Below are 13,423 nucleotides of genomic sequence, written 5' to 3' on the forward strand. Positions count from 1 at the left end.
CTGAATTTTATTTACTCGAAATTAAGTTAGGCTATAATGCTTTCTTTAAAATTAATATTTAAAGCCCTGGCTGGAGTGACTCAATTGGTTGAGCGTCATCCTGTGCATGGAAAGGTTGCCAGTTCAATTCATGGTCAGGGCACATATAGAAGGCAACTATCTCACCCCCCTCTCTCTCTCCTTCCCCCTTTTCCTCCCTCCCCCTCTCCTTTGTTCTCTCTAAGCATGTCTTCGGGTGAGGATTTTTAAAAAAATTACAGATAAATAAAAAGCCCACTATTCTTAAGGGAGGCATATTAAGTTTAGAGCATGGCTGACCTCCTGGAAGTCCATCTTAAAGGTTAGGCATAAGCCAGTTTCACAAGGTGCTATTTATGGCTCTGACATTTTCACATCTGTGCAAACCCTTTTGAATCCATTTAAAATAAATCCATTTAATTAAAGGTATTCTTCAATATGGAAAAATCCGTATGTTTATCTTCAAAACTGGCCCATTCACATTTCAAAGGAATCCTCTGACAATCTTAGTACTTGAGGATTGGTGTACTTTATCCACGCTCATATTTTGTTTGTATATTCACCCTCAGGCTTCACTTTTCCATCGATGCATCCAATTTTTAAAATATTTTTGAATATAAGAAGTAATTTTTGTTATTTTAAAATAAATAACTTATCCAGCATCTTGTGGAACAATTATTCCACTAAAGTTAAAGCCTGATTATACATATGGCACTAAAACTTGGTCTTTTTAAATTATGGAAATATAGTTATAATAGACTATATATTGGCTTGACAGGGAATAGTTACATAGGCATATTAAAGTAACCACCAGATATCAATTTAACAAAAAATTGGGATAAAGAGTGGGATGAGATTATGAGAGGTTAAAATTTTCATCTAATATTAAATTATGACTCAAGAAATGGCAGTATAAGCATATCACTTGAAAATACAGAGGTATGTAATAGAACAAAGAGCTAGAGGATGCCTCTAGAGCAGACCTGGGGATAGAACAAGAGATTGCTTTCTTGGTTACAGTAACTCTTTTAGTAATATTTTATTTCAAGTGTGTGTATATCTATATCTATATCTATATCTATATCTATATCTATATCTATATCTATATCTATATCTATATCTATATCTATATCTATATCTATATCTATATCTATATCTATATCTATATCTATATCTATATCTATATCTATATCTATATCTATATCTATATCTATATCTATATCTATATCTATATCTATATCTATATCTATATCTATATCTATATCTATATCTATATCTATATCTATATCTATATCTATATCTATATCTATATCTATATCTATATCTATATCTATATCTATATCTATATCTATATCTATATCTATATCTATATCTATATCTATATCTATATCTATATCTATATCTATATCTATATCTATATCTATATCTATATCTATATCTATATCTATATCTATATCTATATCTATATCTATATCTATATCTATATCTATATCTATATCTATATCTATATCTATATCTATATCTATATCTATATCTATATCTATATCTATATCTATATCTATATCTATATCTATATCTATATCTATATCTATATCTATATCTATATCTATATCTATATGGCACTAAAACTTGGTCTTTTTAAATTATGGAAATATAGTTATAATAGACTATATATTGGCTTGACAGGGAATAGTTACATAGGCATATTAAAGTAACCACCAGATATCAATTTAACAAAAAATTGGGATAAAGAGTGGGATGAGATTATGAGAGGTTAAAATTTTCATCTAATATTAAATTATGACTCAAGAAATGGCAGTATAAGCATATCACTTGAAAATACAGAGGTATGTAATAGAACAAAGAGCTAGAGGATGCCTCTAGAGCAGACCTGGGGATAGAACAAGAGATTGCTTTCTTGGTGACAGTAACTCTTTTAGTAATATTTTATTTCTATATTGTGTGTGTGTGTGTGTGTGTATATATTTGATAAAAATTAATTTTTAAAACCTTTCAGAAAATAGTATGAATTATTATAAAAGGGTCAATTTTCACTCCCGCAGTATCATACAGAATCTCTGAAGCCTTCAGACCATCTGCATCATCTGAGATTAAAAAAAAAAAAATGGCCCTGGCTGGTTTGGCTCAGTGGATAGAGCGTCAGCCTGTGGACTGAAGGGTCCCAGGTTAGATTCCGGTCAGGGGCATGTGCCTTGGTTGCGGGCACATCCCCAGTGGGGGGTGTGCAGGAGGCAGCTGATCGATGTTTTTCTCTCATCGATGTTTCTGACTCTGTCCCTCTCACTTCCTCTCTGTGGAAGAATCAATAAAAGATATTTTTTTAAAAATGCCTGCCATATGCAAAAGACCATAGGCTCTCATGTAAATCGAAAACTATAAAACTTTTAGAAAAATATCTTCAGGATCTAATATCAGACGAAGTTATTAGACACCAAAAGCATGATCCATAAAAAGAAAAATTAACAAATTAGACTTCACAAAAATTTAAAACTTTTGCTCTGTGAAAACCCATATGAAGAAGATGTAGACTGGGAAAAAACATGTGCAAACCACATGCCCAACAACAAATTTGTATCTAAAATGTATAAAGAACTCTCAAAACTCAACAGTAAAAAACAATCCAATTAGAAAAATAGGCAATTGACTCAGACATTTCACCAGAATATATACAGAGAGCAAATAAAGACATAAAAAGATTTCTCAACATCTCTGGCCATCAGGGAAATTAACTTTAAAACACAATGAGATTATTATTACACACTTACCAGAATAGCTAAAATATAAAATAGTAACACTACCAAATTTTGGTAAGGATACAGAGAAATCACATCACACACATTGCTGATGAGAATGTAAAACAGTGCAGTTACTCTGGAAACAATTTGGTAGTTTCTTACAAAACTAAACTTGTAATTACTATATGACCCAGTAATTGCAGTACTGGACATTTATCCCAAAAAAATGAAAACTTATGATTACAGAAAAACCTATGCAAAATATTCATAGCAGCTTTATTTATAAAAATTGGAATCAGCCCAGATGTTCCTCAATGGGTGAATGGTTAAACTGTGGTGAATGCATACCATGGAACACTACTCAACAATAAAAGAGAACTACTTATGCACACAACTTTGATGAATCTCCAGGTAATTATAGTGAGTGAATAAAAGCCAATCTCAAAAGGTTACATCCTGTATGATTCCATTTACATTACATTTGTAAAATGATAAAATTTTATAAATAGAGAACAAATTTTTGGATGAAAGTAGGGGGAGGACAGAAAAAGAATCTATCTATATAAAACCCTAATATGCAAATAGACTGAACGGCGGAACAACTGAACAACCGGTCGCTATGACGTGAGCTGACCACCAGGGGGCATGCACAGAACATGGTGGGCGTTGACCACAGTGAGATGGTGGAGCAGGTGAGCGGGGGCACCAGACCAAGGCGGGGCACCTGTTGCTGTCATTGGGGAGAGCCTCTGGTGGTTACTGAAAATTCTTTGCTGCCGCATGCTGCAGTCCTGCCCAGCGCTCACACCTGCTGCTGGCGCCGGAGCCACCACTCGCACCCACTGCCAGTGCCCAGCACCAGTCCCTATCGCTCAGTGCCATTAGTGGGTGCAAGTGGCGCTGCTGGCCCCAATCACCCCTGAGGGCTTCTCCACCACCCCCTGCTCCTGAGGGATGATCAGGGAAGCAGCTGCTGCCATCGCACCCACTGCTGGCGCTGGCCCCAATCGCTCGGCGCCGTCAGTGAGTGCAAGCAGGGCCAGCTCCATCAGTGCGTGGAAGCGGCGGCAGCAGGAGCTGCTGGCAGACAAGGGACCCAGGGGCCACAGTAGGAGGAGCCAGGCGGGGGCACAGAGGATGGGCCAAGACCCACCCCTATGCCCACCACAGCCTCGCAGCCCACAGTTCCTTTCAAGGTGCACGAATTCGTGCACTGGGCCCCTAGTCTATAATAATAAAAGCATAATATGCTAATTAGACTGGACGTCCTTCCAAAAGACCTTCTGGATGAAACTGTGGTGGCGGGGGCCGAGGCAGAGGGAGCGTGGCGGCAGCGGGGGCTGAGCCCCTTGCACGAATTTCATGCACCAGGCCTCTAGTATAGTTATAAAAGAATACCCAGGCCCAGCCAGCATGGCTGTGATTGAGCATTGACCTGTGAACCAGTAGGTTATAGGCAGATGCCCGGGTTGTGGGCCAGATTCCCAGTGTGGGATGTGCAGGAGGCAGCTGATTAATGATTCTCTCTCATCACTGATGTTTCTATTTCTCTCTCCCTCTTCCTTCCTCTCTGAAATGAGTAAAAATATGTTTAAAAAAAAAGAATAACCAGGATCCTTGTCCCTTGGAACTGTTCAGTATCTTGACTATGATGGTGACTTATACAAGTGATAAAACTGTAGAGAATTTAACACACACACAACACACACACCACACACACACACACAGTGTAAGTAAAACTGGGGAAATCTGAATAAAAATAGTGTATTACCACAAATGTCAATAACTTGGTTGTGATTATATTCAACACACACACACACACACAGTATAAGTAAAACTGGGGAAATCTGAATAAAAATAGTGTACTACCACAAATGTCAATAACTTGGTTGTGATTATATTCGTTTCACAAAACGTTACCATTGGGAGAAACCAGGCAAAGTGTACAATGGAGCCCTCTGTATTATTTTTTACAACTGCATGTGAATATACAATTGCCTTAAATAAAATTTTTAATTAAAAAAATCTGCATAAGCATTGCTATTGATAGGAAAAAAAACAAATCAACACTGTCCTCTGTTCTGATTTTGATATGTTGTATTTTTTGAGTCTCCAGAATAACATTTTTTCCATTTTCTAATGTTTTACAACCTTGGATGCTTTGTTTCTGGGTCATACTGGAAACTTAATGTTCCATCACCAGTTGCTGTATTCCTCAAAAACATATTATTTTTCATCTCTGGAAAAAAGGATAAATATCAAGCAATCACTTTTGCATGTAACCCTATATGGCACTGTCATCAAAGAAAATTTCTCATTTCGGATTTCCCTTCAAATGAGTTTTCTTCACCAAATTTTTAGACTAATAATCTTTTCAAATTCCTTTTCTTATAATCCAAATTACTTATTCCATTAATTCTCAATATTTATCTATTTGAAGGAAGCAAACCCATGACCTTTACAAGACTTTTATCAGTTTTATGGATTTAGACAATGTTCTATTAACCCCAACACCCTCTGAAGCTCCTTTAAACTTCCTTTATCACCTATCTCCATAAGCAGTTTTCCCATGCAGATCTCACTAGCCAATCAAACAATTTATATTTTGTGCTAAATAACTATTGTAAATTAACACAACAAGCCTCTGCTTCTCTATTCACCATAGATCCTACCACAGAAAAAACTGGGCAGCCTTGTACTTTTAAAAGTTAAAACAGAATGCCATTATTTCTTCTATCATTCTTTCCATTTTACAAACCAAACAGGAATATCAGTATTTCCTTTGCCACATCTTGTACACCATTATACACTACAATTCTTGAAAAGAAAATAATTATCCCTAACATTATTAGCTCAGCTCTGCTATGTTATGCTCTAAATTTGCAAAGAACAAGTAACCTGAACAAATCGCTTGATATTTGGTGCTGACTTGTTACTTCTCCACTTCTGTCAAAAAACAGAACAAAAATACTGCAACTCTACTTTTCAAATTGAAATTAATGAGTAGGAGAATCATCCTATCAATTTTTCCATATGCGTAAAATAATGAAATTCTTAGAATGAGAAACAGGGCTAAGAACAGGATAGGATATAGACTCTAGTCAAAAGTTTTTCATATAATCTTTTAGAAAATTACTTCACTTGCCTGTTTCCTGACTCTTAAGATTCATTGTAGGGAGCTTTCCTGCATTAATATTCTGTGATTCTAACATTCCATGGAGTTCTATGTAAATACACATAACAAAAACACAAACTTCCTTCAATATCTAAAGATACAGACCAGTGATATTAAGCATGGGAAAGTACCATAAAGGGAGCCTCTGGACTCAATGACCACTGGTTGACACTAGTTATTACATGGAATAGTGAGGAGTTAGCTGTCTATAATCAGATGCTCTTTAGAGAGCTGGATTAAGTGCTGATTACTTTTTATTTGTTTGGTTTTGGGGGTTTTTTGGAGTAAAATATACATAACAAAATTTACCATTTAAACCATTTTTTTCAATTGAAGTAAAAAAAAAAAAAGCCATAACATTAAATTTACCATGTTAACCATTTTAAATGTAGAGTACAGTGGTGTTAAGTATATTCACATTGTTGTGCAACAAATCTCCAGAACTTTTTCATCTCCCAAAGCTGAAACTCTATAACCATTCCTTATTTCACCTCCCTTGTCCTCGGGGACTATCATTTTACTTTCCACCAGTCTATTTCTGTTTCTATGAAATTGACTTTAGATACCTATAAATGGCATTTTAACAATTTTTAAGTGTATAATTCAGTGGCATTAAATATATTCATATTGGTATGCAACCATCATCACTACCCATCTCCATGACCTTTTCATCTTCCCAAAATGAAATCTGTACCCAATAAGCAATAATTCCCCATTAACTAAAACTCCATATCCATTAAGCAATAAATAACTTCTCATGACCCAGTTTCCAGGTCCTGGTAACCACTTTCTACTTTAAAAATTTGTCTATTCTATGTACCTCATGTAAGTGATTTCACATAATATTTGTCCTTTTGTGTCTGGACTGTTTCACTTAGCACAGTGTTTTCAACACTGTGGTAGCATATATCGGGATTTCATTTCTTTTTTTTTTTTAGGTTGAATAATATTCCACCTTATGTATAAACTACATTTCGTGTACCCATTAATCCCGTGGACATTTGAATTATTTCTACATTTTGGCTACTGTGAATAATGCTGCTCAGCAGATAATAACAAATGTTGATGATGACATGAAGATATTGAAACGTGGGTGCAGGACTAATGGGAATGTACAACAGTGCAGCCACGATGGAAAACAATATGGTGGTTTCTCAAAAAATTAAAAATATAACTATAATATGATCCAGCAATTCCATTTCTAGGTATATACCCCCAAAAGAACTGAAAGCAAGCACTTGAGCAGGTAATTGTATGAGGAAATTCATTTTTATAAGTCAGTCATCCCAATTGGTGTGAAATGACATCTCACAGTGGTACTGACTTACATTTCTCTAATGATTACTGATGTAGAACATCTTTTCATGTGCATCTTGGTCATTTGTATATCTTCTTTGGGAAAATGTCTGAATAGTTTTGAATCAATCCTAAAAATATGTGTTTGAATGAAAGAAATTCCTTAGGCACTCTGGCATTCCTGCAGCATGAGCCACTTGCTGCCTGAGTATCACAGCAAAGCACAGACATGTTTAATATGACAAAGGTTTTACTCATTTCTCTAAAACAGGGGTCCTCAAACTACGGCCCGCGGGCCACATGCAAATACAAATATTGTATTTGTTCCCGTTTTGTTTTTTTACTTCAAAATAAGATATGTGCAGTGTGCATAGGAATTTGTTCATAGTTTTTTTTTAAACTATAGTCCGGCCCTCCAATGGTCTGAGGGACAGTGAACTGGCCCCGTTTAAAAAGTTTGAGGACCACTGCTCTAAAAAGTAGCTTCTCCATATAAAATGGGCTCAGTTCAATTTAACCAACTAGTTCTTAAATGCAGATTAGTGAAACCATCCTACTCTCCTAAAGCTCAGTAAAAACACCCAGAAAGACAACAAAAAGGATGCATTCATTATACCTTTCCTAGGAACAAGAGGCTTTACCAATTTAATTTTTTATACAAAGCCCAGAGACTCCATTTCCCATGAAAGATATACCGTATGGAAAAAGTAATAATAGCGTGGCCAGTACAGTTCAGTGGTTGAGTGTTGACCTATGAAATAGGAGGTCACGGTTTGATTCCTGGTCAGGGCACATGCCTGGATTGCAGGCTCCATCCCTAGTAGGGGGCATGCAGGAGGCAGCCAATTGATGTTTTGTTCTCACATCAATGTTTCTCTTTCTCAGCTCCCTTGCCAAGTAGCTTCTCCGTATAAAATGGGCTCAGTTCAATTTAACCAACCAGTTCTTAAATGCAGATTAGTGAAACCATCCTACTCTTCTAAAGCTCAGTAAAAACACCCAGAAAGACAACAAAAAGGATGCATTCATTATACCTTTCCTAGGAACAAGAGGCTTTACCAATTTAATTTTTTATACAAAGCCCAGAGACTCCATTTCCCATGAAAGATATACCGTATGGAAAAAGTAATAATAGCGTGGCCAGTACAGTTCAGTGGTTGAGTGTTGACCTATGAAATAGGAGGTCACGGTTTGATTCCTGGTCAGGGCACATGCCTGGATTGCAGGCTCCATCCCTAGTAGGGGGCATGCAGAATGCAGCCGATCAATGATTCTCTCATCATTGATGTCTCTTTTCTATCACTTTCTCTCTCTCCCTTTCTCTCTGAAATCAATAAAAATATATACATTTTAAAAAAGTAATAATAATCTAGAGGTGGAAGGAGGATTAACAATACCAAAAGGTATACATTCAGTAAAACAGCCCACCAAAAATTTCTACTTTGGGACAAGTCTATGTAATTGCCATTATCACTAAAGGGTAATGCTTTCCTGAGCTTTACTGCCAAGAGGGTTATGGTCAGATCAACCACTGAAATCTGCTCATTCAAAACCAGTAACTCTATTTAGTAAATACTTCTCAATCTTTGAATTTCCAAGACCAGTTTTACCCTAAAATTACTCTATTAGCCAAACAGCTGATATTCTTAAGTAAAATCTGATCCCAATCTACATCACATATATAATACTCAGGAAGTAGGTAGACAGGAAAATATTAAAATAAAACAAGCCCCAATTCTGTATTAGAGAATCCTCCTTGTACTACCTGTCTGCCTGTTTTCAATCATTATTTATCACGAACCCATGAAATGCAAGGACTCTTCTAGGTGCTTAACATCTATCAGCAAAAAAAGAAGACAAAGATCTCTGCCCTTGTGGAGTTTCTACTGTCCTTCTATTCACTTTGAAATTAGTGAGTGTGGAACATACCAGTAATTTTATTTTTTGCAACCATCTGCAGTAAATCTTATGAGCATCATACATAATTTCTCATATAGATGTGTGGAAACTGAAAGTATACAGAAAAATTTAAATGCAGTAGTCTTTGTGAGTACTGTAAGCAAGCACCATAAGCCTATAAAAATTATTTCTTCCAAGAATCAATAACGAATAAGTAACTGAAATGGCTGTGCCTGAAAAAATGGTGGCTTTCTTTATATCGACAGTTTGGCCCCTCTGAACCTGCAAGATAACAACTTCTATTCAAACTTCAGGAGGTTTTCACTATCAGGTGACAACTCAAATTTCACTATCATTTATAATTAGAGAATCTTTTAGATTTTTTTTTTTAAAGAGCAAAATGAAACAGAAAAAAACTCCTAGTCAACTGATAAAATTTTAAATGTCCTAAAAGTAGTGTATATTCAAAGTATTTCTAGTTATCTGCACATTAGACAATTGGCTAGTTTAGACAAACTATATAGACATGCACTGTCCAATATGGTAGCCAATTGCCACACTTAAAATGTGCCTAAATTAAAATGAGCTGTAAGTGCCCTAGCTGGTTTTGCTCAGTGGATAGAGCATTGGCCTGCGGACTGAAGGGTCCCGGGTTCGATTCCGGTCAAGGGCATATGCCCGGGTTGCGGGCTCTATCCCTAGTAGGGGGCATGCAGGAGGCAGCCGATCAATGATTCCCTCTCATCATTGATGTTTCTATCTATCCTTCCCTCTCCCTTCCTCTCTGAAGTCAATAAAAATATATTTTTTTTAAAATGAGCTGTAAGTATAACATACACACTGGAGAAAAAGAATGTAAAATATCGCAAAAATTTTTAATATTGATTACATAATAAAACATTTTGAATAAAGTAAGCAAAAATATATTATTAAATTCTTCTTTTACTTTTTTTTTGTTTAATCTTCACCTGAGAATATTTTTTCCATTGATTTTTAGAGAAAGTGGAAGGGAAGGATGGTGGGGTGGGAAGGAGGGAGTGAGGGAGGGAGAGGGAGAGGGAGAGGGAGAGAGAGAGAGAGAAACATCTATGTGAGAGAGACAAATCAACTGGTTGACTCCCACATGCTTCACTCCCCAAAGGCTTGAACCTGCAACCCAGGTGTGTGCCCTTGACTGGGAACAGAGATCGAACCCGAGCTCTAACCACCAGCCAGTGCATCTTTTACTTTTTTAATGTGGCTACTAAAAAATAATATCTTTGTAGCTCACATTTTTTTTCTTTTGGACAGCACTGGATTAAGACAATAGTAGACTTCTAAACCTGCACACAGAGCTAATACATGTTAGAACTGTACTCAGAATTTTATACTTATTTATTTATTCATTTCTCAACTTATACTGTTCAATAAACCATATAAAAAATAATCAAACATATCAAACATTTTTATATCAAAATGCGAGTCTCAGAATCTAAAGTGAAATTGTTTAGCAAAGCACTCGCAAATATGAGGGTGGCCACTTGTGTAGGACATTCAATCCATAAAGTAATTTGTTCTGCCACCCTTGAGCAGCAGAAGGGTCACATATTCTATATATAGCTAATATGTACTGTGCCCTTAGTGTGCCTGGCACCGTGCTAGGCGCTTTACTCACATTGACCCATAAAATCCTCATAACTATCCTATGTGGTAGATACTATCATTAACACTAAAGAAGAAACTGAAACAGAGAGGTTAAGTAACTTGCCAAAGTCCCATTAACCTGCCAAACAATTCCAACCCAGCAGGCTTTATCCGAACCATCACACATTTTCCCACGTAAAAGGACTACACAAAAACATTATGTCATTATCTTACAGGACTATGTTTTAGTGGAGTGTGCACCCATTACAAAAAAGAGTGGAGTAGATGGAGTTAATGCTTTGTTTCCTGCTCTCCACCCCACCCTTTTCAATGGCAGGTTAAAGTTGATCACATGAATTAAATCCTTGATCTTACTACAGGTTTCTTCTACGCTCCCTTTCCCAGAAAGGCTCTATCCCACCCCTCTAGTCCAATTCCTATCTGTCATTCAGGCTTTATTTTATTTTATTTTATTTTATTTTATTTTAGAGAAAACGAGGAATTGAGAGATAGACAGACAGAGACAGACATCGATTTGTTGTTCCACCCATTTATGCATTCACTGGTTGTCTCTTGCATGCGTCCTGCCCGGGGATCAAACCTGCAACGTTGGCATATGGGGATGCCGCTCTAACCAACTGAGCGTCCCAGCCAGGAGGCTTCATTTTAACATCATCTCCATGCTTGCCAACACAGACTTTCCACAATTGAGGCTAGTCACCCCTCCTTCCTATGCTTACCCCTAATGTAGCACTTTGCACACTCCAATGTGGCTGTCCTCACTAGACTGCCCCTAAAGGGGTCTCTTATCATCACTTATCAGCAGTGCCTACAACAGTGCCCAGCATTACGTACTCGATAAATGTTTGCTTAACTATCTAATCACCTAACTCACCCAGCTACTACTGAAGTGGAATATTAAAAGTAATCTTAGTGGTAGGAAGTGCTAACCCACAGGCAGACGCAAGTTCTAAGTTTCACTAAATTTATGAGAGATCAAGAGAACAGTAAAATACTCAGGAAACAATTATTAGGCTGTCACTCCCCCCCTCCAAAAAAAGGGGAATTAAATAAAAATCTATTTTAAATGATCACTTGCTCAATTCAATGTCAATACAACTTATGAGAATGAATTAAGTAGCTGATATATATGTCATAAGAGATCCAGATCAACTTCAATAATGCTATAAATTGTATGAATCAGTTTAAGCTTGACAATTTCCAGAGTTCAAAGAAGACTGCAGTTACTTTTAAAAATCATCTAAACATAAATCTAGTTACACTAAAAAAATAAAAATAAAAACCCACAAAAAACCAAAAAGGAGTTTCACTGCACTGTCCCAAGACCAAGTGCTGGCCTTCAAGGGACAGAGGCAACCAGGTGTCCTTTAAGGTATTTACTGGGGGCGGGATTCGCATACAATCCATTCCACACAATTTGTGTGAATGCCACTAACTGTTCCCACCAGGGTCAACAGGGACTTTCCTAGAGCCTTCCCTTTTCTTTTCCTAAACGGGGAACCGATTTAAAAAAAAAAAAAAGTCCATCTTCAGAATCACAGTAAGTAATTCTGAAACATGAGGTGAAAGTACATGGGAAGCCCTCTAGGGCTATGACTGGCAAAATACTGACCTGCAAGTTCTAGCGTCAAGTAAAACAGAAACTTTTGGGGTAAAGAGAGAGAGAGAGAGAGAGAGAGAGAAAGCAGATCCCCTCCCCTGAGTCTGCTGATTCTGCCGTCGTCCCGGAAAGCACAGTGGAGGCCGGCAGGCCAGGGTCCCACCCCAAGCACCACGAGCCTCCGATTGTTTGACACCTCAATGAATCAGTCACCTGAGGCCCAGCTCCCCTCTCCCCTCTCATCTAAAGCTTTAGCGATTCCTCCCACCAACCCTCAAGTTTACTCTAAGTCATGGCCATATGGAATCTTCTCTTTACCCTGAAGTACAGACCAGGCCTTTGCCAAATAACTACCACCGGCCGCTTCCATCGCCACCACTAAAATCCAGCCCCTGCCGATACCGACATCTAGGACGGCCACATGGGTATGGAAAAGGCCAGTCCAGTCGCTTAAAGAAACAGTAACCTGTGGGAGCTGCCCATTTTGTACCAACGGGCACCGAGCGAGCAGAAAGGGAGACGCGGACGCAGGAGGCCGGACAGAAAGCCACGGGGAGACCCCGCCCCGGGGAGCTCGATGCCGATTCAAACAGTAACTTGGGTCTGTCGCCCGGGATGGGAATCACTGAAACAAAGGCGTCTATTCCGGGAAGCAAGATGTCCGGAGTGAAAAAAGAAACGGTTTGCAGCCACGCAGGCCACTCGCCGTCCTCCCACGGGTCTTACCTATGGTGGAAATAAAGGTGGTATTGAAGGCATCGTCCGAAAAGCGGAAAAGGACGCAGGTCTTCCCCACGCCCGAGTCCCCGATCAGGAGCAGCTTGAAAAGCAGGTCGTACGTCTTCTTCGCCATTGGGAGGAGCGGCTCCGGCGCTCGCCGCGGGCGGCCCCCAGGGATCGGTCCCTCTCACTAGGGCCAACTCCTCGCTCGGGTGTCCTCAGGCCGGAGCACCGGGGAAGCGTGGGAAAAAAGGAGGGCTCGAGAGGGCGCGGGCGACCTCCGAACGGCCTCGTCGAGGAAGCACCGACGGTGGC

General features: G+C 38.3%; 1 protein-coding gene across 2 annotated transcripts in view; it reads right to left on the bottom strand.

Annotated features, from left to right (window-relative positions):
- Positions 1 to 13,423, bottom strand: part of RAB10 (RAB10, member RAS oncogene family) — a 47,076-nt gene extending 33,653 nt beyond the window's left edge. The window contains exon 1 of one of the 2 annotated variants that reach the window (XM_005874898.2): positions 13,115 to 13,423. In XM_005874898.2, the coding sequence (XP_005874960.1) occupies positions 13,115 to 13,241 (127 nt within the window). In that variant the 5' untranslated portion in view covers positions 13,242 to 13,423. The remainder of the gene's footprint in view (positions 1 to 13,114) is intronic. The other variant, XM_014546655.1, reaches the window with a different exon arrangement.

The sequence above is a fragment of the Myotis brandtii genome, unplaced genomic scaffold (assembly GCF_000412655.1).
Source record: "Myotis brandtii unplaced genomic scaffold, ASM41265v1 scaffold454, whole genome shotgun sequence".
Classification (NCBI taxonomy): Eukaryota; Metazoa; Chordata; class Mammalia; order Chiroptera; family Vespertilionidae; genus Myotis; species Myotis brandtii.